The sequence below is a fragment of the Solanum verrucosum genome, unplaced genomic scaffold, assembly GCF_900185275.1.
Source record: "Solanum verrucosum unplaced genomic scaffold, falcon-dt-bn FXZP01000276.1, whole genome shotgun sequence".
Taxonomy (NCBI): Eukaryota; Viridiplantae; Streptophyta; class Magnoliopsida; order Solanales; family Solanaceae; genus Solanum; species Solanum verrucosum.
In genome coordinates, this window is record NW_026019946.1 from 750,436 (window position 1) to 776,940 (window position 26,505).

Sequence of the window (26,505 nt, forward strand, 5' to 3'; positions counted from 1 at the left end):
ATGTATAGTTAGTGTATAACTTATGTATAAGTAAGCTGTATTGTATAGTTAATAATTACTTTCTATAACTTTTGACAAGCTATCTTGTATAGTCACTATATATTTCCTAAGATTTTTGTTTTTTTTTATATAAATAAAATATGGCTATATTTGTTGCAAGCTAATTGTTTTATTGTATATATTTGAAATTGCCCTTTTTTGAGTTCGATTCATATAAGCCCTCGTCTCTTGAGATTTGCCAGGTACGACTCATGAGCCAAAAATGTTATATTTAATTTGAATTAAAATAATTGAAGTTTTAAGACGTATATAGTTTATAAGAAGTTGAAAACAATACAATTACAAAAATGAAGAAGAAAAAGAGCCGGTTCGCGACTCTCATAGAGTTGGGTTGGATTGATCATTGTAAGACATTTTTAAATGAATGATCGACTCGTCCCAACCCTTCAAATTTCTTGATTTGCGAGACTTGCCATATGGGCTCCACGGACCGATTTCGATAACTTTATATTTATATATAACAAGCTAAAAAAAGCTGGACAAATAAATTAAAATCAATTTTTTTTAGAATTTTCATATATAACCTCATAATATTCCCTTCTCTCTCTTGTTATTATTTCCGTCTTCAAATGGAAGGACGTAGAGGCGACGAAGATGGTGGAAGCAGCGCCATGTTTTCTGAACTCAAACATTACTGCATTGAACTGCTCGAACTCCACCAAAACCCTAAGAAAAATCCCTCAACCCTCACTCATCTTCTTCAATTTCTTCGCCGCTCTTCTCCTGATGATCTCCAATCCTTATTCGAGTATGTTCCTACCTCTTTACTCTTGCTATATCAACAATTCCTGTTGTTTCTAACTAATTTTTGATATGGAACTTGTTTAATTCTTTAGATTGTTCTATTGTTTTTACATGTATCATTCATTCCTTTTGAAGCTCCAGTAACTTGTTTTTGCGCAATTTTATTACATGTCTTGTCTAGAGAAAGAAAAAAAGCAAAGTGCCAACATTTAGGGGCAAAGTTAATGCTTTAAGTCTTAACACACTACTTATTTGTCCATAGAATACGCCCTGGGTGTGGCAGGGAATTAGCTAAGACTCCTCCTACCTGTATTTCACCAGTTATGCATCAAAAGTACCTGTATATTCAATTCCATTTTGCTTTGGTCTATCTTATTGCTGTAAAACCTTCACAAAGAATATGTTGCAATAGTCCTTTTATTCTTTTATTTTTCTCATTGTCAAATGACAATGAAGAAGTGATAACATTTTGACTTCTAGAATTTAGCACATTTCGCTATTTCAGTTTTATATATTAACTAAGCTTTTAAAAATATAGTACAATGATATAACATGGTTCAGCAAAGCTTAATTGTGCAGCATAACACATCTGTTTACTAAGTGATACTCGCATCACAATGATAATATGAAAGATTTCAGGAAAGCTGTGACAGACATGGTGTATTAGTAATGCTTGTATTAGTTATGTTGAGATTATTTCTTACGTATTTCCCTCTTTCATTCTTTTATCTTTTAATTCCTCGATGGGAAGATATGTGACTAGTTTTTCTTTTCCAGCTATACATTGTTTCCTTTGCTGCTTCTACTGGATGCCGCTGTTGATAGCAAATCACCACCCAATGTTGGTTCTAATGAAAGATATATGATGCCTAATACATTGAGTGATATTGTGATGGAAGGTGCTCTTCATTGTCTTGAGGAACTTCTGAAGAAGTGCTGTTTAGGGTCTGTGGATCAGGTATATAGACTTTCTTCTTAAATGCAATAGATGTATTCCGTATTTCAGTTACCAATGGTTGAGATTAGTTGAAGAAAAACCTTGCTACCTTTCTTTTTCCCAAATTTGGCAGGGAAGTTATTTGGAAATTGTTTTTCGCTAGACTATTAGGTTAATAAATTTCCTTTACTCTCTCTCTAAATACTTTGTGGTTTGGTGCCTGTTAAAGTCACTGAACTTAGTTCTCAGCTTCTGTTCGTGATTGTGTTGCTTGTTATGTGGTCTCACATGCATTGGGCCAATAGCTTTGTCATGCTTTTCTTTTTTTCGATTATTATATTTCAAACTTAATGTAGTTTCTTATATCCTGCTTGGCCTTAAGTGTGTGTTAAGAAATAAGATGACTAAGAATATAAAAAAAAAATGCATTTGTTTTTCAATAAAAAATATTTAGATGATACAAACCAAGAATTATATGAAAAATGAGTTAAAAAAATAAATCAAGTGGAAAAGATAATGTCAATCAATTTTAAAACTATTTTTAATTTCTGATCAAAGAAACATGCAGAGTTAAGTTTCTGATTCAGGTTTTATTGACTAGTCTTTTTGTTCTAAATTTCTGATGGTCCTAGTTATAAATATTATTACTAACATATTTATTTCATAATGGTTCTTTTTTTTTTTTTTTTTGATAACCGAGAAATCCGTCTCCTGTCCTTTGGACCAATCACAGCTTTCTAAACTCGGTGGATAATGGGCCCGCCCCTCTACCCTTCTCCACTTAAATACCAGGCTTAGCTTTTCATGGTGTGGGGCTTGAACCTGCGACCTAAGTCACAAATCCTCCACCTTTTGCCACTCGAGCTATGCCTTGGGGGCTCATAATGGTTCTTTAATAATATGTCATTTTGCTAGCTATACATATTATTTGGTTCGGCACTCAATAACCTATGAGTTGTCAAACTAATTTGTTGAGTTAGAAAGATTTTTTTTTTTTTTTCTATAACAGAGAAATCCTTTCTCCGTCTGTGACCCGCCCTTTGGACCAATCACAGCCTTCTAAACTCGGTGAATAATGGGCCCGCCCCTCTATCCTTCTCCACTTAAATACCGGGCTTCGCTTTGCATGGTGTGGGGCTTGAACCTGCGACCTAAGCCACAAATCCTCCACCTTTTGCCACTTGAGCTAGGCCTTGGGGGCTTGAGTTAGAAAGAATTTTACAAAAGAAATTACAAAATTCTCTTTCAAATAGCCCATAAATAAAAGTATTTTAGAATTGGTTGAAGCTATAAGCAGTTTAGACTTCTGGAACAATATTTTCTGCAATATTAGTAGATGCTATTTGGAACCACCCTTTTAAATCCATATTAGCATCTCATATCCATGATGTAAGTAAAACTATTGGGGCGACTGTAAAAGAGGTAAGAGAGTGTCATCTGCAATGTTAAAGGAACCTTTGATAGGTAAAGGAGCCAGGAGGCAATGTTAAAAGCTAGACATCTAATGAAGCACACACCTTACTGGTTTGGTGTGTGAACCGAAGTACCGTGTTAGTGAGACAAAGCACCTCGCTTATGCTGCATCTATCTTTACGACTTAAGTGCACTGTGCATGTGAAGTATTCCTTGTGATATCTTATAGTTTAAATAAAAATGTCAATGACTAGGAAGCTAAGCTAGATTCCAAACAAGATAAAAATGCTTAAAACTAACATTCAGCTTGGTTTCTGAACAAAACAAGTCCAGCTTAAGCTTGACATTGGTTTCTATAGTTAGAATATAAATTAAACTCTGTCAAGTCTGCTATATTTGCAAAATTTTTGGTTTTGTTTTATCTGTAGCTTCAGAGGAAATGAATTTTTTTGTCTAATCTGCTGCTCAGATCCCATTTTTTCTGCTACTAGATTCAAGATAGAAAATAATATAACATGTAGCTGGTTGTATTTGTTTATTATACACTTTGGGTGAAGACGATACCCTTCTTCTTCTTCTAAGCTGGAACATTAAGCGGCAACTTCCAATTTGCAGCTTGGACTGTATTACCTTTGCTTGTATTCAAAATAGTATATTGCTTGAAGCTATAGGGCTTTAGAACAGAGACTGGGAGAGGTTCAGAAGGTTGTTCCTCATTGTCTGATGTGGGTATTCTGGAGAAAGGGCTAGAAGTACTTTCAAAGGAATTATAACTGTCTCTTTTTGGGGTTTTAAGATATCAGAGTCCATTTCTTTGTCTTTGTTTTGCAGTTGGCTTTCTGAATTACTAATTTGTAGGGATTCCGTCCCTTTCTTGATGTCTTGTGTGCTCTTTTGACTTTGTTTAGTGGAATTAGAACAAAAAATATCATATGAGGTTTGTACCAAGCTAAGTGTGAGCTCGGGATCCTAAAACAAGACAATCCTCAACAAGTCAAGCATAGCTTGAGCCAAGGACCAAGTAATTGATAAAAAATACTTCATGTATGATTTAAGCCTTTTCAAGATCCGTTCTTTTTATACATGTGGTTGTTCCTTGTTTTCCCTATTTTGCTTTCGTTTTTTGATATATAGTAACGTAGAAGGAAGGACAGAAATTAGGAATTTTGAGCCTGAATATTCCTTTGACATCAAATCATCCTCATTGGAGCCATATTTTCCTATTACCAATAGCAGATAACCTCTTTTCTTCTTTCGACAAATACCAGTAGCAGACGAACTAGATTTTGATGTTCACAATCTCATTCTGTCTTAATATTTTAACACTTGGGTTTGATAGCTACCTGTGGAGAATTCAAAAATATCACCGGTTATGTTTATGGGGTTTGTTTCTCGGGGTATTCTGTCTCCTGCTTTTAGCTATCTCTTCTTTCTCTAATACCATTATCCATGCCCAAAGGGTTAGAAAATTTGGAAGCATGGACTTGATGTCTACTTGGATCATATAGATCCCCTAGTGTTACCTGAGGCCCCACACTCACGTTTGTCCACTGGTTACTTACTTTCTTACATGTGATACTACAAAAATACATGACACGGTAACCATAATCCTTTAGAAAGAAGTTTCGCTAAGTAGGAACAATTGACACTGGAATAGTGAATGGACTCTATACTTTCACAATTCCGAGTGAAACTTAGGAAGTGTGTGAATGAACAAACACTCTAGCGGAACTGATAAGATTGGAAAATATGTCTTCTAGAACTTGAGCATGTTTACCTATTGAATGTTTTATTAGTGAACAGCAGTAACAAATATCATTTGAAGTTATAAGCTTCTGCATGTTTGTAAGGCTAATATTGTCGTTCAGGCAAGATTTTAAACTAACAGTTGTACAATCACTTGGCCTTTTTAGTTTTTTTAACCTTCCCAGAAATACAGTGCATTCACTGTTCAAGTAGTTCTGGAAATTATTGTTGAGGGTCAAATAGTCCATACACTCTGTGTGTGTGTTGGTGGTGTGTGCTATTATGTTATAGTTGAATATTCTGCTTGGAAAGTCGTTTAGTAAGCCTTTCACTGGAATTGTTAGTTGATTTTTGATAGGGACTATTCTCAAGAATCCATGGTTTGCTTTTGCAGTTCATTGTATTAACAAAGAAATTGACTCGCGGGGCATTGCTTTCTCCTATGGAGGCTTCAGAAGAGTTCCGTGAAGGAGTGATAAGGTGTTTCAAAGCACTGTTGCTTAATCTGCATTGCTGTTCCAGTGAGTCCTGCCCATGCAAACAAATAAGCGGTTGGCCTTTGCTTCTGGAAAGTAAAAGTTTGCACTCTCCACCTGTTTCAAAACTTAAATTCAAGGAAGAAGAGTGTTTAGTTGCATTTCTACAGTCTGAAACTGCTTCTGTTGCTATTGGACATTGGCTATCACTTCTGCTGAAGGTATATATTTTGTTATCCGGTCGTCCCTCCGTGGACGTACGATATGTTTTTATTCTCCAGTCTCTTCGAGGCAGACATATTTCCTTACATTCTTCATAGTATTGTTCTAATTTTACTTTTGAGATTGTTCGTGGCATTCACAGGTAGCAGATGTTGAGGCAGCACGAGGGCAACAAGGCAGTGCAAGCCTTCGGATAGAAGCCTTTTCCACTCTGAGAGTACTTGTTGCTAAGGTTCCTCTTCTCTCCTTTCTGGCTGCTTTTCCTCCCTTGTGGGCTCTATTGTTATTGGCTTCCGGAGTTCTCAGTTATTCCTTCATAGGTTCGATGACTTTACTCCTGTGAGGCCGTGTCTTTGATACAGATTTAATTTCCTTACTCCAATTAATGCTAGAAATTTGCCCATAAAATGAGTCAGACATGGTCAAAGAAAGTAGAATACATGAAAATTTATGAAGTTAAGTTCATTGTTTACCAAGGTGTCTTTTATCCATGTGATACAATGATACATCTCCACGAGTTCTTTGTCAAAATATATATGTTTATGCCTAGACTCTTGTCAGAGGTTTGTTATTTTTACTACTTCCAGTTTGTTATTCTAGCGGTCAATCTTAGGTAGCATTGCTGTTCAGGTTCATATAAGTTACATCTTTACAATTCTATATTGATGTTTGGCAGGTTGGGACTGCAGATGCTTTAGCTTTCTTTTTGCCTGGAGTTGTTAGTCAAATTGGCAAAGTTATGCATATTTCAAAAACGTTCATTAGTGGGGCTGCTGGGAATGCCGAAGCTTTGGACCAAGCAATTAGAAGCTTGGCTGAATTTCTTATGATAGTTCTCGAAGACAATTTGAACTTGCCTTTTCTTGGTATGCTCCTTGATGACGTCAAGAAAGAGAAATCTTCAGTGTCATTTCTAGAGGCACTTCGTCAGTTGCCCTCTACTATGCATGACCAAAATTTGAGTGAGGTTGGCACCATTGTACTTAGCTCCACAGAGGGGGAACGTGCTAGTCCTAGAAACCCGACCGGATCTTTGCGTGTAATTCGTACAAAAGACTGGATTGTTGATACCTCGTCCCATGTTGATAAGCTGTTATGTGCAACTTATCCCCAGGTAGGTTATAAAAAGTTTCTCAGTGGCACTTGAATTTAGAAGATTTTATATCAAGTCAGTTTAAATTTATAATTACCTTATATATTTTTTTGAGAAACAATGTAAACTAAAATTTGAATATCGTGTTCACAGCTTTGCTTGCATCCAAGCAGAAAAGTGAGACAAGGACTCTTGGCGGCAATACAGGGACTCTTATCAAAAACCAGTTGTGTGTTGAATGGAAGCAGATTGATGCTTTTGGTGAGTTCCAAACTGGAACTTATACCCTTATCATATTTGGGTATCCAATAATTAATGTATCAATGTGGATTTTGTGATGGATACCAGCCCAAGATGGATTTCTCTTTCATGTCAAGTTTTCAATTCTCTCCTTATTCTTCTTTTGATTTGAATTGTCTCAGGCTCTGAGATACTCTTTCTGTCTGCTTGAACTTTCAGAGTAGCACTGATTTGAATTGTAGTTTAAATCATAATGGGTCAAAGTAGGTAGAGAGATTACCTTTTGACAAGTTAAAGATTAATAAGAATAGACACAGGACCAATTGGCTTTCAAGTAGTAATGGGTAAAATCCCCTCTTGAGAGAAGTTTCAAACAGAATAAAAAAGGAAAGTAAGACAGTTTATTTTGGAATTGAAGGAGTTGAAGTTGTTGTGCCTACAGATTATATTTTGCAGTTTTCATCAGTTAACTTTTGCTTATTTTAAAGTTGGTCTTAGATTGCAGTTGCTCTAGCTGATTTTGTTGGATGGGATTATTAATTTTTTTTTTTTTTTTGATAACCAAGAAATCCGTCGGTGACCCGCCCTTTGGACCAATCACAGCCTTCTAAACTCGGTGGATGGGATTATTAATTGTGAAACAAAGTTCCTTCTTATATGCAAATCATATTTTATTCTTGTGAGAAGTAGTATGCACTCATGTCATATTATGTCTATTAGTATGGAGAAAGCTGTTGCATATCATTTCAGACTTCACCTGACTTAAAAAGGGAAAATAAATTAAAGACCTGTTTAGCTGGTGTTGTGGACCAATTCTATTAGCACTTTGGTCTTTTGTAGTAGTTTAAATTGGCTCTTTCTGTCATAGTGCCCTTAGAAGTGGAATTTCACAGTACTATTCCCTGAGATGTCAAACATACATAATCCATTGCAATATCCTGAAAAATTCTTCCCAAGTCGTGTTGGCTTGTGCATGTGCTTCTAGCTCACAGCCAAATTGATTCACAAAGATCGACATTGTAAGACATGGAAGACAAAAATATGTATTTTTTTTAATAATTGGGAATCTCTGAGGACAAATGACGCACAATTTGAGACTCGGTGGATAATGGGCACCCTTTGCCCTTCTCCACTTAAATACCATGCTCCTGTTTGCTGTAGGGTTTGAACTTGTGACGTGTGCCTAACCCACACATCACACACTGCGCTCTTACCACTAGACCAAAATCTGGGGGCAAGAGTAAGAGATGTATTTATGGCATAGGTAATATTGAATTTAAGACATGTATTACACATATGAGATTTATCCATTGTAGGACAATATCAAACCTAACAACTTAGCAATTTCTAACTCACCTCATCAAAATCAACGGGAAACGAAAACCACTTGACTTTACTTAGCTTGAAAATGCAGAAAACAATTTTAAGATTAGTGGATGTATGGAAAAAGTGCTTGACTATTGTTGCTGGAACAGCTATGGGAAACCTTGCTGGAAGTCACTGGAATCTTGTCAGATATAGTGCTGGAGAAGTGGTTGGAATATTGGCCAGACAGCGTTTGATGCTAGAGTGGTCATTGGAAAAGAGGCATGGTGCCAAATGAGAAGTTACCAAAAATAATCTTAGTACCACAGGAAGGATTGCCGGGAAAGAGGTATGGTAATTGGTACCCTAGGAATGATCATCATAGACGGGCATGGTGCTGTTGGAACGGTTACTAGAATAGGAGCGATACTACCGGGTGATCTCTGGTGTGATGCTAGAATAGTATATTATGAAAAGTGAAACACTTTGTTCAGGTGGGCGGCATAGGGCTAACCTTTGATATGTGGAAGTTGATCTCTACCATGATGGGAGAAGCTTTGACACCATATCACAAACATGAGAGAAGAAGATATGTATTAATGACTTGATTGGAATCAACTACAATTCATACTTATTCATAGGTGTGAACTACTCATATTCTTACCTTGTGGGACAATATCTAAGTTGACCAACTTAACAAAACAATTCTAACATTAAAACATGATATTCTAACAGACGTGAACTGTATGATTGTCTGAGCCACTTACATAACCTATTTTGATATACCAGTTTCTTCTTGTGCTTTCCTCTCATGGAACTTGATGCACTAGATTTTGATTGCTGCTAGCCTGCTACAGTCTGTCAAAATGGTACATAAATCACTATCGCAACAAAAAGGTTTCCTTACCTTAGTCATTGACAGTGTTAGATACTTTAATTGGCACTTAATTTAGTTTCTGATAAATATCCGTTCCTTCTAAATCTTTGTTTAGTAATACTTGCTAGCTTGCGATGCCATGATTTTTGATGAATTGGTACAATTATAAATATGCAAGGTGGAATGCATTGAGACTCTTGTATTGCATTTCTTTGGTTTGACATTCTGGTGCCGTTGGGTCTTTTATTAGCAGTCTGGAAGCTTCTTTGAAGAACATGATTTCGTAGGAGTATTTCTTATTTTTCAGTAACCTAATAATTTATTCTGAATGTATTCTTGGCTCTTGAAAATGGCAGGAAAGTCTATGTGTTTTGGCATGTGATGACTCCGAGGAGGTGTCCTCAGCTTCACAGTTGTTCTTTGGACATTTGCTCTCATCACATGGGAAGCTTCACGTAAAACATGATGTTGAAGAGATTTTTAACAGGTCTTTATAGTCCTAATTTTTCTCTGTTGAAACATATGTAGTTGGTAGCGGCTTATGCACTTGATTTAATGGATTTTACATCTTCTTCACAGGCTTGTTGAAAAGCTTCCAAAGGTGGTCCTTGGAACTGATGAATTACATGCAATTGCACATACCCAGAAATTGCTAGTACTGATCTATTTTTCAGGGCCACTACTCGTGGCAGACTATCTTCTTCAGTCACCTGTAGGTGCAACAGGCCTAGTGTTTTCTTTGTTTCTATCCTTTAAAGTTAGAATCTTTTGTCATGATGCTGAGCTATCAATTCTTTGCTTGAGGGTCATTGTCCTTTTCTTTATGGGTTCTCTTTTGCTTGGAGGGGAGGGGGCTGAGTGGATGTATGGCATGGTCTACTACTCTCCTGCTTTCTCACTTGTCAGTGAACTTCTGTGGAGCTGCTCTGACTTACCAGCATTTGTTGTCAGAGTTTTTTTCTTTTCTTGCATCATCCTGCATTCAGGTCAAAATACTTATGTAGACAAATTAAAACAATACCCTATATACAAACAAGATGGAGTTCTGCCTAATTACCTATTATGACAAAAAAAACCTTATCTTCAATTTATGAGAGCAATGTCATCTAATCCACAAGCTTAAAAAAAGCAGTGGCAGATATGGTAACAAAGCACTTATCTGGTACATCATATTGGACAAAAAATGTGTAGAAAATAATTTTGAGGTCCTAGTCTTGGTGGACAGAGTTACCTAGTACATGTTACTGGTGGTGGGAGATGACAAGTATTCCGTAGAATTAGTCAAGATGCGCACAATCTAGGCCCTTACACCCCAATTATAAAAAAACATTTGCTACCAAGAGTCAGATAACATTGTGATTCTTAACCTTTTCAAGCTCATTCTAATTTATGGCTCTCTCTTTCATCAGAAGTACATGTGGGATTCATACTAGTCAAGTAGTTTTACTATGATAACCTCCTAATAAAAACAAGAAGTATTGGTTGGGGAGGATTCCCTTTGAATCAGATTCTATACATCAAAGGGTGACACAGAGCAGATAAGCCTACAATATAACTGAATGGGATTATGTTAGACACGATTTTTGGAATTTTATTTAATTTCACGGATCTATCTTGGTCAGTTAACTTATTCGACAGGAAATAGTAAATAGGTTTTCTGGTTGTCTCATGGATGATCTGTTGATTAGAAGGTTCACTGATTTGTAGTCTGAAAATTGCCACAAAAGCATTGCACGCGAAGGAAGTAGGGGCAGCTTTCAGGTCTGTTTTCACGATTTGCTTGGGTTGGGTTATTCATAGGAAAAATGAGGAAGATATTTTTTATTTCTTTTGAACACGTAAATTCATATTAGGATCTAGCACTGCAGTAGTTTCTTTGACCTAGGGCGTCAAATGGCTTTTGTTTGCCAGGTACATCACACCAATATATTTAGATGACAAGCAAGCACTTTTTACCTCTACTTTTCTGTTTTTTAGTTTATTAAGAGCAGCACTTGTCCTCTTTCCCCTTTAATCTTCCGTTCCATTAAAACTGCTTCTTCACTCATCTAAGAGAAAAGAAAAGAGAAATATATATATCACAGTATTATGGCACATCACCTAGTTCTTGTCTTTATATGTGGAATGTTTTTACTTCCATTCATCAGTTCCTCATGCTTCCTTGCGCTTCATAAGCCCTCATTTGCGTACTCTAATGTGTCTGATTGGTTATCCCCGTATCATAGAGTTCGCTACATTTCATACTGCCTGCCTTTATTTCATATGTTCATTCAGTTGCGTAACCACATATTGGATTACTCCAGTGTGGCACGAAGCCGCTGATGCCAAATCGGATCCTTTGCTGCTATCTATGCCCTGCCTGGTACCCCTCCCCCGCCTGTGATAGCTTGCGGATATTGACGAAACCGTAATCTATCCATCAGATTGCCCATTTGTCTATCTGTCTGGTGCTTCGAAGGCCTGCCTATATTTTTTTCCCAATTTGTCACTTGCTCGTCCCCCTCTCATGAAAATGGTCACCTACTTCTACCATCTTCTTTTGACTGTTAGATTTTTTGATTATGAGGGTCATCTAGAACCACTTAATATCTTTGCCTCAGTACAACGATGCCAGGGGAAGCCGTCTCAGTCCTTACACTCCTGCCTATTCTTTCATATTGAGGCAGCTTTTTCATGGTTCTTTGAGAAAATGCTGTTTCATATCTATAAACATCTCTTGAGACCCAGAACTTCATGATAGTCATAACTGCTTCAATACCGTGTTCTTTGTGTACTTTATCATGGTACTGTCTCTGCAATATTTACCTTTCTAACCTGTGTGCTTTATCATGTTGATGTCACTGCAATACTTTCCTTTCTAACATTAGTGCTAGTCATTAGTTCTTTTGATTGGATGTTAAGTGTAATGCCTTTCAGTGGAATGTGTAGGTGAGAACTGCTCAATTCTTGGATGTTTTAGCCCTCTGTCTGAGTCAAAATTCAGTTTTTGCTGGTCCCCTTGAGAAGAATGTTGCAGCAAAGCGTTCCTCATCAGGGTTCATGCATTCCATAGCAGAGATAAGAGCTGTTAGAGCTGCTGACTCTGACAATCTGGGAAGTAGAAAGAATCAAAATAGAAGAGTACATACCACGGAAAGTATAAAGAATGAGCATCAGCTGCCGCGCTTGCCGCCTTGCCGCCTTGGTTTGTTTATGTTGGCAGCCAGAAGCTGTACCATTCTGTAGCTGGGATCCTTCGACTTGTAGGTTTATCTTTATTTGCAGGTTGTTTTTCCTTTCTTAACTTTTACAAAATAGTTACTTCCTTCCCGACCTAAATTTGTAACTTTATCGGTTGTGTTACTTTTGACTAGACCCTCGAAGTGAAGGACCTCTCTCTGTCATCATTGACTTGCCATTGGAGAACCTGCGGAAATTGGTTTCTGAAATACGGATGAAGGAATACAGTGAAGAAAGTTGGCAATCTTGGTACAGCAGGATTACTTCAGGACAATTAGTACGTCAGGCCAGTACAGCTGTGTGTATCCTGAATGAGTTGATATTTGGTTTGTCAGATCAAGCACTTGATGACTTTAACAGAATGTTTAGAGCATATGTAATGGAACCACAAGAAAATAAGAAATATCAAGAAGATGCAAGTCAACATCAGAAAATTGAACAATCTACAACAAAGGGATCTGTTTGGAAGATTTGCCAAGTTAAGGGAGAAAGGAGTCATTTAGGTGACTGCATTGGCAGTATATTACATGAATACCTATCCCCTGAAATATGGAATCTGCCCGTTGAGCATACATCTGCTTTACAACAATATGATTGTGAGGATGCAAACATTAGCTCACACTTCTTTAATGACAATGTGATGTTGCACCAGGAAATTCATCTTTTCCATCTCTTGTTATGATTGTGGTTTCATGTGTTATTTATCTTATCAACATCTTTGCTAGTGGCTGGATATCATATTGATATTTGTTTTGCTATTGTCAAACAGGTTATTATTGATGGAATTGGCATCTTTTCTATGTGCATTGGGAGAGATTTTTCTTCATCAGGATTTCTTCATTCATCTCTTTATATGTTGCTTCACAATCTTATTTGCTCTCACTTCCAAATTAGAAGTGCATCTGATGCTGTGTTACACATTATCGCCACAATGCATGACTATCCAACAGTAAGCAGAAGCCATGGATTTCTTACTTTTTGTGTCTTCTGAAGGTTATCCACTAATTATGTATCTTCTTGCAGGTTGGACACTTGGTTATAGAAAATTCAGACTATATAATTGATTCAATATGCAGGCAGCTGCGCTCTCTGGAGCTTAACCCGGATGTACCAAATGTACTAGCTGCCATGCTTTCGTACATAGGAGTGGGTCACAGTATATTGCCTTTATTGGAAGAGCCAGTATGTCTCATCAATGATATCTTGAAAATTAGAATCAACAAATGACCCATTTTTTCCTAACTCGTTCTGTTTTGTTATGTCTCCAAACTTAACTAGTTCTGAAACGAGGCATAATTGTTGTTGTAGTTCTCATTGTATGTTTTATTGTGTCTGCATATATGGACATGGTCGGATGTATGTTTATTTTTTAGTTTAAGATGCAATATCTTCACAAATGACATTGTGATTTGTGCAGATGCGTGCTGTTTCCATGGAGCTTGAAATTCTTGGAAGGCATCAACATCCTGATTTGACCATTCCCTTCTTGAAGGTCATTCTTATATTTGCTTGCTGTACTCTAATTTGATAAGCACTTGCTGTTGATAGATATAGCGGAAGGATAGCAGTCAGTCTTCTTTAGTCATATTCAGTGTCTTAAAATTAAAAAGTCCATTTCCTTTTGTCTTGCCTGGAAAGGAAGCTCACTTAGTTCATGAGTCTCTGCATCAGACCTTTTGAAATTACATTACTCTGATGCTTTAGTGCCAATTTGTTGCGAGTTGTGCTAGTATTAGTCTATTAGATTTCTTGAAATTCTGATAATTAGATGTGGTGCTCTCCTTTATTCAGTTGTCTGGTTATAATCTTCCTCTATTCTTCAGGCAATGGCAGAAATAGTTAAGGCATCAAAGCAGGAGGCTAATGCTTTGCTGGATCAAACAAAGTCATATTGTGAGGATGTGAAATCTAGAAAGCTGAACCTGGAGAAGAGGAAAGAAAAGTTTTTTGATGATTCAGGTTCATATAGTGATGAAAGTGTTGGCAAGGGGTTGTCAGAATCTGGTATGTACCCATGGAATCATGTTACAATTGGATAATATATATACACACACACACAACAACAACAACAACCACATACCAAGTGTAATCTCTCAAGTGGTCTGGGAGGGTAGAATGTAAGCACCCTTATCTGTGGGGTAGAGAATCTGTTTTCGGTAGACCCTCGACTCAAAGGAAGTGTAAACAAAACAGGATTGAAAGGAAAATAATGACAACTCTGTGGGGTAGAGAAGCTGTTTTCGGTAGACCCTCGACTCAAAGGAAGTGCAAACAAAACAGGATTGAAGGAAAATAATGACAACAAACTAACATGATAAACAAAGCAAATGAAGCAACATATAGTTGTAAAAATTGAAGAATTGGATACTACACAACTACTAACTAATACTACTAAATACGGAAAAGATGGGAAAACAGTTGACTACTCCCTGCCTCTCCCTGACAGAAGTACTACAACACTCGGCTATCTACTACTTTTTACCCTAATCTTGGAGCTCCATACCTTCTTATTTAGGGTCATGCCATTAGTAAGTTGAAGATGTGCCATGTCCACTCTAATTACCTCCACTCAGTTCTTTTTCGGCCTACCTCTATCCAGTGTTATCAAAGGCGAAAAGCGCAAAAAAGCTCCAAGGTCCATGGGGGCATTAAGCGCAAATAAAGTGTGGGCTTTAATGAAAAAAGGCGCAAAGGGAGAAAAAAATACAAATATATATGTTTAGTCCAAGACTAATAATTATAAACATGAATGACACATTTATGACCAAAGAAATTGATTTTTTTTTTATGATAAAGTGAAATATCAATTGTTTAGTGTCACTTCTTCATAAGAGGCTTATTGGCAAGGAAAAGTTTGCCTTAGAACCTTGATGACGATACTGAAGCACACATAAAGCGGGGCGAAGCGCTCAACATGTTTTGAGCCTCGCTTCAGGGATTAAGCGCGCTTAAAGCACGCCTTTGATAACACTGCCTCTATCTCTCCTAAAATCTGCTACAACCAGCCTCAAACACCTCCTTACAGGTGCATCCATGACACTCTTCTTCACACGCTCAAATCATTTCGTCCTCGCTTCTCTTATCTTGTCCTCCATGAAGGCCACTCCCACCTTATCTTGTATAACTTCGTTCCTGATCCTATTTCTCCTAGTATGCCTGCACATCCATTTGAGCATCCTCATCTTAGCTACCTTCATCTTCTAAATGTGTACGTTCTTGATTGGTCAATATTTTGCTCCATACAACAAAGTAGGTATAACCACCACTGTGTAGAACTTAACCTTTAAGCCTTGGTGACACATTCTTATCACAGTACCTTGGATACCAACCTCCATTTCACCCACCTTGCTCCAATGTGATGTGTGACTTCATCATCAATCTCCTCATTTCCTTGGTTACAGACTCGAGATACTTGAAACTTCCTCTGTTGGGTATGACACTATGACTTGTGTATCGATCTTCACTTCCACCACCGTTTCATGTGTTACGTCACTGAACTTGTACTCCAGTGTTGGATTACGTCACTGACAGGTAATCCTAATATTTTTTTTAACTTTCGATCACACAAAGAACCCTCTCCAATTACTGTAGCTGATGGATCAACTTGTGATAGTATTGGATTTGGAATTGTTCAACCAACCACGTCTATTATTCTGTCATTTTTATTAAGGCTACCAAAATTGACCTTTGACCTGATTCCTGTTAGTAAAATTATGAAAGACCTTAATTGCTAAACTTAATTGTTGTAAGGCTAATGAGCTATAACTCATATCTTGTAAGTCAATGTTATTATTGGGTTTAGTAGTTACTTAACTGGTTTTGTGTGTATAATTAGATCATTGTTTAACTGGTTTAAATGTATGATGATGTATTAGTTCTCTATTGTGTTTTTTAGAGGTGAGAAGGCATTTGCAACAACAATTGCATATTCAAAGAAAGTTCACATGGATTGATAAGGAAATATGTTATTGTGAATAAAAGTAAATTTTGTATGAGGATCGGTGTGACCATAAAAAATAGATATTAATTTTGCTTCACCTATAGTTGTTGATTAGCCAATAAAACATAAATATTATTTGCTGCTTGCATGAAATAGTTTTAGGACAATACAACATAAGACAATATCTTGCTTTTTGTGGCTGCAGTGCTCAAAATTTACTGCAATCTCTATCTGATACAGTGTTTTCCCGTATGTTATTGTGAATAAAAGTAAATTTTGTATGAGGATCGGTGTGACCATAAAAAATAGATATTAATTTTGCTTCACCTATAGTTGTTGATTAGCCAATAAAACATAAATATTATTTGCTGCTTGCATGAAATAGTTTTAGGACAATACAACATAAGACAATATCTTGCTTTTTGTGGCTGCAGTGCTCAAAATTTTCTGCAATCTCTATCTGATACAGTGTTTTCCCATGTAAGGGTATTTTTTATTAGCCGACATGATTTTATCCTGTCCATTCCAATTATCAATCTGGCCACTTAACTTTTCAGTGTGCTGGATGTCTAGTTGTGCTTGTCTGACCAGAACAGCTCTCTTTGTGGCTCAGTAAAACATGCAGAGAAGGCACGTTACTGACAACAAGGGGATCTTTGACAAAAAGATTATACTGAAAGTATTCTGCTCTCACAAAGTATACTGAAATAGGAGCATAGCAAAAGTTTTCTTTTATCCATTGCATCCAGAAGGAGATTTTACGATAAAGCTTATTATGGAGTGCTTAAACAGCTGCATTTATCTGAATAAAATTTTGAGATTACCAATTGCAAGCAATGACAGAAACATAATAATATTAGTAATTTCTGTTTGACTCCATGATGCTGACCTGAATTATGGTGATATCTTATTCTTGAGTATCAACTTTTCTTTGGTGTTGAATCATGTTTGAAGAACACTCCGTACATAATATTGAAACTTTGGGGTTGTCTGCCTTATTTGGAGTTCATGTCCCTATTAACCCAAGTGACTGCCATGGGCATCTGATGTTGGTATTCTTCTTTTAATAGGGATGCAGATCTACACTAATGATGTTCATATGCAAATAGAGTGGGAGACTATGCTGTTCAAAATGAATGACTTTAGAAGGTTTAGACAAACGGTTGGATCTATTGCAGGTTCATGTTTAACAGCTGCAACTCCATTACTTGCTTCAGCGAATCAAGCAGCATCCTTGGTAGCACTTGATATAGTTGATGTATGTTTTTGATCTTTACTCTCCGTGTCGCAATTAAGAAACTTCACAACGAAAAGGTTACAATACTAGATAAGTTCTTATAATGCTGAACCTTCTATCCTAATGCAAAAACATATTATCCATTTCTTCCAGATATATTCACTTTCATCTGCAGTTAGGACTGCATGGGCCTTAGGAAATCCCAAACCTCAATCCCATTCCTGCTCAGTAAAAATAAGATCATGCCTATTCGCGATAAGATTACTTTACTGCCCAGTCCCTCTTACACCACTTTCCTTTTCTCCTACTATAATTCGTCTTAGTTGGTCAGTCTTGTTTCTTATAGATATTTTATTGACTCTTCTGACAGAAGGTCTAAGTTGCGGTCTGAGGATTCATTATACACTTCTCTCTCAATTTGCCATGGTTTTCTCATCTATCCACTCTCATATTTTATTGAATGCTCTGCATATATCGTAATTCCTTGAAGGAACAACTGCCTCTTTTTTTCTTACTAGAGGAACAACTGTTTATTTAGTTACTGAAATATTGTTATAGAAGTTTCCTTTGATTCATTTTGTTCCAATGTCTTTAGGATGTATTTTTGACAGTAGCCAAAGTGGAGGATGCTTACAAGCATGAGAAGGAAATCAAAGAGGCAATTGAACATGTGGCTCATGTGTGTTCATTTAATAGTCTTAAGGACGCTTTAGATGTTGATGCTGATGAAACTACCGAGAACAGACTGCTCCCTGCAGCCAATAAAGTGTGGCCTTTTTTGGTTTCCTGTCTTCGAAATAAAAGTCCATTGGTGAGTGATTTTAACATATTTATTCTCTGGAAACCTACTAATCTATACTACTTGATAACTTTTTCTTTTTTTTATTTGACTATTAACTATAAGTATGAAATGTGCTGGGGAAGCACGACTGGAAATCAATAGAGTTTTAGAAGTTCCTATTATGGTTTGGATTAGGGAGATGCAGATGATAAGTAGTTAAGATGAAATAACTGAATACATAATGGATGGACGAGTGCATAAATGCAATATTGTTAGTTTTCAGAGAAGGAAAACATAACAATCTGATTTTATTTTGTTATTGAACAAGTAGGTACATTAGTTTGATAAACCAACAAAGAAAAAATTTATGAAAGCAAAACTACTAACTTCATTATAAAACAAATATTTATAGAGTTTACAAGTAAACCAACTCCTAAGGATAAGATTAAAAAACTAAGGATAAGATAGAAACTAGTTAACTGCTAAACAGTAAATAACTATCCTAACTACCCTACAATACAGAGAACTTGGACTGTTGCAGTTCTTATGCATATTTCTAACACTCCTTGCTTTTAGAGCTGCAAACTCCAAGTTTTTGCCTGAGAAGTTGAAATTTATTGCCTGATAATGGTTTGGTGAAGATATCAGCCACCTGCTCTTCAGTTTTGCAATAGAGCAGAATCACGTCACCATTATTTTGCACTTCCCTCAAGAAGAAAAGCTTGATGTTGAAGTGTTTTGTTTTCCCATGAAATACAGAATTATGAGAAATTGCTATCGCAGATTGGTTGTCCACAAATACTTCAGTTCCCTTTGTCTGATTCATGTGCAGATCACCAAAAATTTTCCTCAACCACAATGCTTGATTCACTGCTGCTGTTGCAGCCACAAATTCTGCCTCTGCAGTGGATTGAGCCACAATGTCCTGCTTCTTTGAGCACCACGAAAACATTCCTGAGCCAAGACTGAAACAATATCCAGATGTGCTCTTCATGTCATCTGCGGATCCAACCCAATCACTATCAGAATACCCAAGTAGTTTCAGATCTAATTTTTTCTGAAACTTGACACCATAATTGATGGTACCTTTGATGTATCTGACAGCTCGTTTTGCTGCTTTTAGATGCACTTCACTAGCACAATGCATGAACCTCGATAGAATGCTTACAACATACAAAATATCGGGTCTTGTAGCTGTGAGATACATCAAACAACCGACTAAGCCTCTGAAGTATGTTTCCTCCACTTTCTCTGCTCCATCATTCTTGCTTAGTTTCTCTTTTTGGTTCATAGGAGTACTGATCTCCTTGAAATCTTCCATGTTGAACTTCTTGAGAATTTCCTTAGCATATTTCTTCTGGCAAATTAAAACTTCATCCTGTTCCTGCTTGATTTCCATACCAAGAAAATAAGACATTAGACCAAGATCAGTCACCTCGAAGGCTTGCATCATTTCTTGCTTGAAATCCTCGATATGCCTTGTATTGCTTCCTGTAACTAGTACATCATCCACATAAATAGACACAACAAGAATATCAGTGCTATGATGTTTAACATAAAGAGTAGATTCTGATAGACTCTTTTCAAAGCCTAAGCCAAGTAAATGGCCATCTATTCGACCATACCGGGCCCTTGGTGCCTGTTTAAGTCCATAAAGTGCCTTTCTTAGCCTATAAACTTTGTCCTCCTTTCCTTTCTCCACAAAGCCTTCAGGTTGCTCAACATAAATTTCTTCCTGAAGAAAGCCATTAAGGAATGCTGATTTGACATCCATCTGATACACTTTCCAACCCAATTGTGCAGCAAGAGCAAGAAGTAACCTGATATTGTCAAGCCTAGCTACTGGTGCAAATGTATCAAAATAATCCACACCAAAAATTTGAGCATACCCCTTAACTACAAGTCTTGCTTTATGCTTGTTCACTGAACCATCTGCATTTAGCTTGGTTCTAAAGACCCATTTCAACCCAATTATCTTTCTGTCTTCAGGTTGTTCAACAAGCTCCCAAGTCATGTTCTTCTCAATCATAAACAACTCTTCTTTCATTGCAGCCACCCATTTTTCATCATTCTTGGCTTCATTGTACCCAACAGGTTCACATACTGCTACATTGTATCTCTGATATATATCAGCGAGTTGTCGAGTACCTTTGACTGGTAAATGACCCACCATTTCATCTTGCCGTGAGAGTGATATTTTCTTTTCAAAAAACTTGGTAGGAGACTTTTTTGCTTTGTCAGAAGTATTAAGGACAGATTTCTTCGAGTCTTCCCAACACCACTCTTCATTCTTTATAAAATACACATCTCTACAAAAGATTATATTTTCAGTTTGTGGTTGGAAGACCTTAAATGCCTTTGAAACTGAACTATATCCAATAAAAATGCCTGGGACAGATTTTTTATCTAGTTTATCTCGTTTAACCTGAGGAATGTAGGAAAAACAGAGACAACCAAACACTTTAAGATAATTTAACGATGGTTTAAATCCATACCAAGCTTCAAATGGAGTTCGGTCTTTCACTGCCTTTGTGGGAAGCCTATTTTGAAGAAAAACTGATGTATTTGCTGCCTCTGCCCAAAATTTCTTTGGCAAGTTCTTCTCGTGCAACATGCATCTGGTCATCTCCATAATGTATCTGTTCCTTCTCTCGCTTACTCCATTTTGTTGTGGAGTATAGGGAGTAGTAAGCTGATGATGAATCCCTGCTTCCTCACATAACATGTCGAACTGGTAAAAAGTGTATTCCCTTCCATTATCTGTTCTTACGGACCGAATTTTACAGTTAGCTTCATTTTCTACTTTTTCTTTGAACTTTCGAAAGACATTAGCAGCATCTAACTTATGCTTGAGAAAATAAATCCAGCACATGCGGGTTAGATCATCTACAAAAATGATATAGTAAAGACTACCTTTTAGTGAAGGAGTCCTTTGAGGTCCTGCTATATCAGTATGAATTAGTTGCAATTTGTTCGAGGCTCTCCAAGTTGTCTTTGGAAATGGAAGTCTGTTTTGTTTTCCATATTGACACGCAAGACAATTTGAAAGAATGTACTTCTAAAACAGGCAAGTCCTTAACTATTTTCATTTTTTGCATTTTAACCAACCCTTCATAGTGATAGTGTCCGAGTCTCTTGTGCCATACTTCTGCAACACTTTCTTTTGCTGAAAAAACAACATGCTCCTCCTCAAATGGATCTAATGAGAAACTTTTGCCTCTCATTCTTACTTTAAACATTTCTTGATCTAAGGCATCCTTGATCAAGCAATAATTATCTTCAAAATTTAATTTGTAGCCTTTTTCCATCAATTGACCAACACTAAGCAAGTTTTGATCTATGTCAGGTACATAAAGCACATCAGAAATTGTTTTAGTGCCTGAATGACTTGGAATAGCAATGGTTCCTTTCCCTCTTACAGGAAGATGGTCGCCATTACCTATTCTGACTTTAGTAATGGTCGTGGGCTTCAATTCCTTGAAGAGAGACATGTCATTTGTCATATGATTAGTGCATCCACTATCAATCAGCCAACACTCGCTTGATGATCTGCTTGAAAAACATGTAGCAACAAAGAGTTGATCTTCCTCCTCACCATCAACAATTTGAGCCTCTGCTTCTTGTTGCTGACCATTATTCTTGCAAATGACAGCTTCATGCCCAAGTTGATTGCATTTACTACATCTAGCATCAGGCCTTCTCCAACATTTATATGGTGGATGACCTTTCTTGTTACAATGCTTACAAGGAGGATAACTTTTCTTTGAGTGTCCACTTTTTCCTTTGGTAGTACTTGCTGAAATGCCTTCACCATTCTTCTTGTTCTTCTTCTTTTTGTTTTTGCCTCCATCTTGACGCTTGGCAAACAATGCTCCCTCGGTATTTCCTTCTTCTCTCATGACTCTTCGTTGTTCTTAAGCCTGCAAAGCATTCAATAACTCTGCGAAGGTGATCTTGGACAGATCCTTAGTGTTTTCCAAAGTAGTTATGGTTGCTTCAAATCTTTCCGGCACAATTACCAGAATCTTTTCAACAATACGTGAATCATTAAACACGGAACCAAACAATCTTACCCTGTTTGCTATGTTCAAGAGCCTTTCAGAGTAATCTTTGATGGTTTCAGTTTCTTTCATCTTCTGCATCTCAAAATCTCTTATAAGATTTAGCACTTGCATACCTCTGATCCTTTCATCCCCTTCGTATTCTGCCTTGAGATAATCCCAGATGGCTTTTGCTGACTTTAGAGACATAATTCGAGTGAAGATTGAAGAAGATACTGCTGAAAATAAACAGGCCTTTGCCTTTGATTTTTTGGTTTTCCTGTCTTTATGGTTTTTGATCTGGGCCATAGTAGGATTGTTGGGCAACGGAGGAACTTCATAATCCTCTTCGACTGCCTCCCACATATCCATGGCATCTAGATAAGTTTCCATCCTTACCGCCCAAATATGATAGTTACCACCATTAAAAACAGGTGGTGTCATTACGGAAAAACTTGATTCTGCTTCCATGATTGATAAACTTGTCTTCTTGATTACAATCGTAACTTTGATGAAATACCCACAGATCCCTCAAGAAATAAATGCTCTGATACCAATTGTTAGTTTTCAGAGAAGGAAAACATAACAATCTGATTTTATTTTGTTATTGAACAAGTAGGAACATTAGTTTGATAAACCAACAAAGAAAAAATTTATGAAAGCAAAACTACTAACTTCATTATAAAACAGATATTTATAGAGTTTACAAGTAAACCAACTCCTAAGGATAAGATTAAAAAACTAACTAAGGATAAGATAGAAACTAGTTAACTGCTAAACAGTAAATAACTACCCTAACTACCCTACAATACAGAGAACTTGGAAGATATAGGATTCTTGTTTGAGTCGCGTGGATCACAAAATGGATCTATGATTTCAAGTCCACTCGTTGATTTCGAGAAAACCTAATCAATTGGCTTTTTTCCCAGAAACTGATTTCCATAACTATGATCGTAAATCTGGGGGAATATCTAAATATCAAAATGCTGTGTTTGATTTGTTGGATAGGGCTAAAGGTGACGCTGATATACACCACCCTGAAAGTTTAATAGAATTACAAAAGAAGATAGAGTCTCTTGCGCATCCTTACGATAGTTCTTATGCATATTTCTAACAAATATGTCCAATTTGAGCTTTCATGCATGGATCAGATGTTGGTAGCAATAGGCAAATCTATGTCCAATGACTAAGGTTCCACTGTTCTCTTTATTGCACGAGTTCAACTACAGTTTTATAGGCCACAATTAGAGTCCTCAAGTTATCTGAAGATGAAATTTGATTATCATTTGACATCCAGACAATGAAATCTGTAGTATGACGAAGTAAATAGAATTTTTTCAGATTGGGAGGGATTGTAGATACACCCCTCCAATTTATATTTCTTGGTTGTATGATCTTTGGTCCTTGCTACACCCTTTCCCCATCCCCACCCAATGAAATGAAAAGAACTGGTAAAGCAGAGAGAATTAGAAGTATTTTTCATGGTAGTTCTATCCCCACCAATAGAACTGTTATCTGATTAGTGGTTTTTTGTTCACTGATAAGCAGGCGGTTCGAAGATGTGCAAATACAATTAGTAATATCGTGCAAATATGTGGCGGCGACTTCTTTACTCGGCGTTTCCATACAGATGGGAAACACTTATGGAGCTTTTTAAGTACTTCACCATTTCAAAAGAGAGCCCCAGGGTCTTTAGAGGAGACTCACTTGAAGCTTCCATACCGAGGTGGTTCTGCATCTTCAGGAGATTCAGCAGCTGAGATTTCTGATCTAAAGGTACAGGCTGCAGTGCTGAACATGCTTGCAGATCTTGCTCGGAATAAACATAGTGCTTCAGCACTGGAAGCAGTTCTGAAAAAGGTCAGTGGTCTTGTAGTTGGGATAGCATGTAGCGGTGTTGTAGGCCTACGAGATGCATCTATTAATGCCCTTGCTGGACTGGCTTCAATAGATCCTGATCTTATTTGGCTTCTTCTTGCTGATGTTTATTACTCGAAGAAGAGAGAGACACCGGGGCCTCCTACAACAGGAGAGTTTTTAGAGATATCTGAAATTTTACCTCCACCCTTGTCCTCTAAAGGTTACCTTTATCTGCAGTATGGGGGCAAGAGTTATGGTTTTGACATTGATTCTACTTCTGTAGAGAGTGTGTTTAGAACACTACATACTCAGATTTTCAGTTCACAAATGTACAGTTGAGTTTCCTATGTCTCTAGGAGCTCTTGAATTGTTATCCATTTTAGATAAAGTTTTTTTTTTTTTATAAATAAGATATTTATAGATTATAGGCATGAATGACTAATTTTGCAAAGTTCCAAGTACAAATTTGGACTTCTTTTCTTTTATTTTTTTCTCTAGAAATGAAGATCATATGTGATACTAAAAGGGCATGTCAAACTATATAATCGGTCCCATCTCTCTCTAAATCTAACGTGGTAGTTTTCCATCATAGGTTGGCTACTTGAGCTTTCACGGGTTTGATTCCCGTAATTCCCTCCCCTACCTCTATCCTATTTTTTTAAAAAAAATTTCATACACATGTAACTTCATCACGATATTAACAGATTGAAGAATATTTTTGATGATTTGGCTAGATTTGGTATCTATGAAAAAGTAGAAGTTTGATGGAAACGGATGGTAAGGGCTCGATTGTCGAACCTTCAAATTGAACTTAAATTTCAGATAATATTGACTTACTAATCGCATATTTGACTAACTTTTATTTAGATTAAAACTTTTAAGTATTTATTTTAAAGAATGAAGAAAGTGTATGGCCAAACTTTTCGTAAAAAACTTATGTGATATTTTTGAATACCAACATAAATAAGTTTTGAAACAAATGCTGAAAAATAGTTTCATTAAAAAATAAGTTATTTTAATTTTGTAGGACAACATGACTATCAAAACTACACATTTACCAAACTTACTAGTACTCTATGTATTATGTATTAAAACCCATATATTTGAGATATACTAGTTTAGTGCACGTGCCAAGTGTGTATCACATCAATTAATAATGAGATAAATTCATGTAAAGCTTCACAGTAAAAGGTGCTAACTCACTGAACAATATATATAAGTATGATAAAATTTACTTTTTATTTTATTAGGGAGTTTCTCTAATCAACAACCATTACTATGAGCCTGGTGATGATACAATGTCTTGCTCATGTTGTTAGAACTGCCCTTGCCTTGCAGGGTATAGAACAAACTAAACTCATGGATCCATTTTAAAGGTCCTACTCAAAGACACTGAGGAGTCGCCCGAAAGTCGGTGAGATCCTAGCCTACGTTGGCTACGTGATTTATGGAGAATGTGAGTTATCTGTATTGAAGACTGATTCAAAGTATGACCTGGTCACATTTAATTTGTAAGTAGTTTCCTATTTCCTTGGGCTATTAGCAGTCATACTGTATTATTTTCTAGTTTTCTGATATAATATAGTTGTTGCTTAGTTAGTGGAGTAGTAGTCAACTTAGTGACTTAGTGGTTTGTTTATTTGTAAGCCTATTTAAAAGACAATACTTTGCTTTTGATTTAAAATATACAGAAAATCTGAGATTTCAGCACATATCGAGAACTTTTACTTTCGGCCTTTGTTCTTAAAGTTTTGCTGTGTCTTTTCCCAACATTCTGAACTCTGTTTCATATCAGTGCTCAATACTATTCCCAAAATATAAAATTCGATGCTCAAGTAAAAATACTCTCTCTGGATTGAAATAAGTTTTCAACAGGGCCTCTTTAAGAGGTAACTTCTCTGTAATAACTCTGTCTGAGAAACACTTACACTTTTATAAAAAAATTGCTCTCTTTCTCAATGTAAAAACGATACATTTAGGAATCATCTAATCCCCTTAAACTCTATTCAAGATTTATACTTTACTCTTGAACTCGTTGTAACTTATTGAAATAAATTTAGGGAAAAATGTTTGACCAAAAGATTCTCAACGGAAACTTAGTAAATAAGGTTCATGTGAGCATATAAACATGAACAACAACTCAAAGATCTCAATGCATAATATATAGCAACTCAAAATCAAGAATTTAGAATTCGGAATCGATAACATAACTCATATCGAGAATTCTCGAAACTAAGGGTATAACCTTAAATTAAATTCTTACCGTCTGAATTGATATGTAGGGTGTGAGGATTAACTCAGCTCCATCACTATGA

General features: G+C 36.6%; 1 protein-coding gene across 1 annotated transcript; it reads left to right on the forward strand.

Moving 5' to 3' along the window:
• The first annotated feature begins 628 nt into the window (after window positions 1-628).
• Window positions 629-24,561, forward strand: LOC125810222 (uncharacterized). The gene is given in 18 exon segments (XM_049489729.1): window positions 629-808; window positions 1,582-1,762; window positions 5,295-5,597; window positions 5,741-5,830; window positions 6,275-6,712; window positions 6,845-6,952; window positions 9,470-9,600; window positions 9,693-9,825; window positions 12,042-12,278; window positions 12,281-12,377; window positions 12,467-12,981; window positions 13,099-13,281; window positions 13,356-13,514; window positions 13,750-13,824; window positions 14,156-14,336; window positions 17,343-17,530; window positions 18,105-18,320; window positions 23,879-24,561. Coding segments are annotated over 18 exon segments (4,065 nt in total). The 5' UTR covers window position 629; the 3' UTR covers window positions 24,530-24,561.
• Window positions 24,562-26,505: the final 1,944 nt, after the last annotated feature.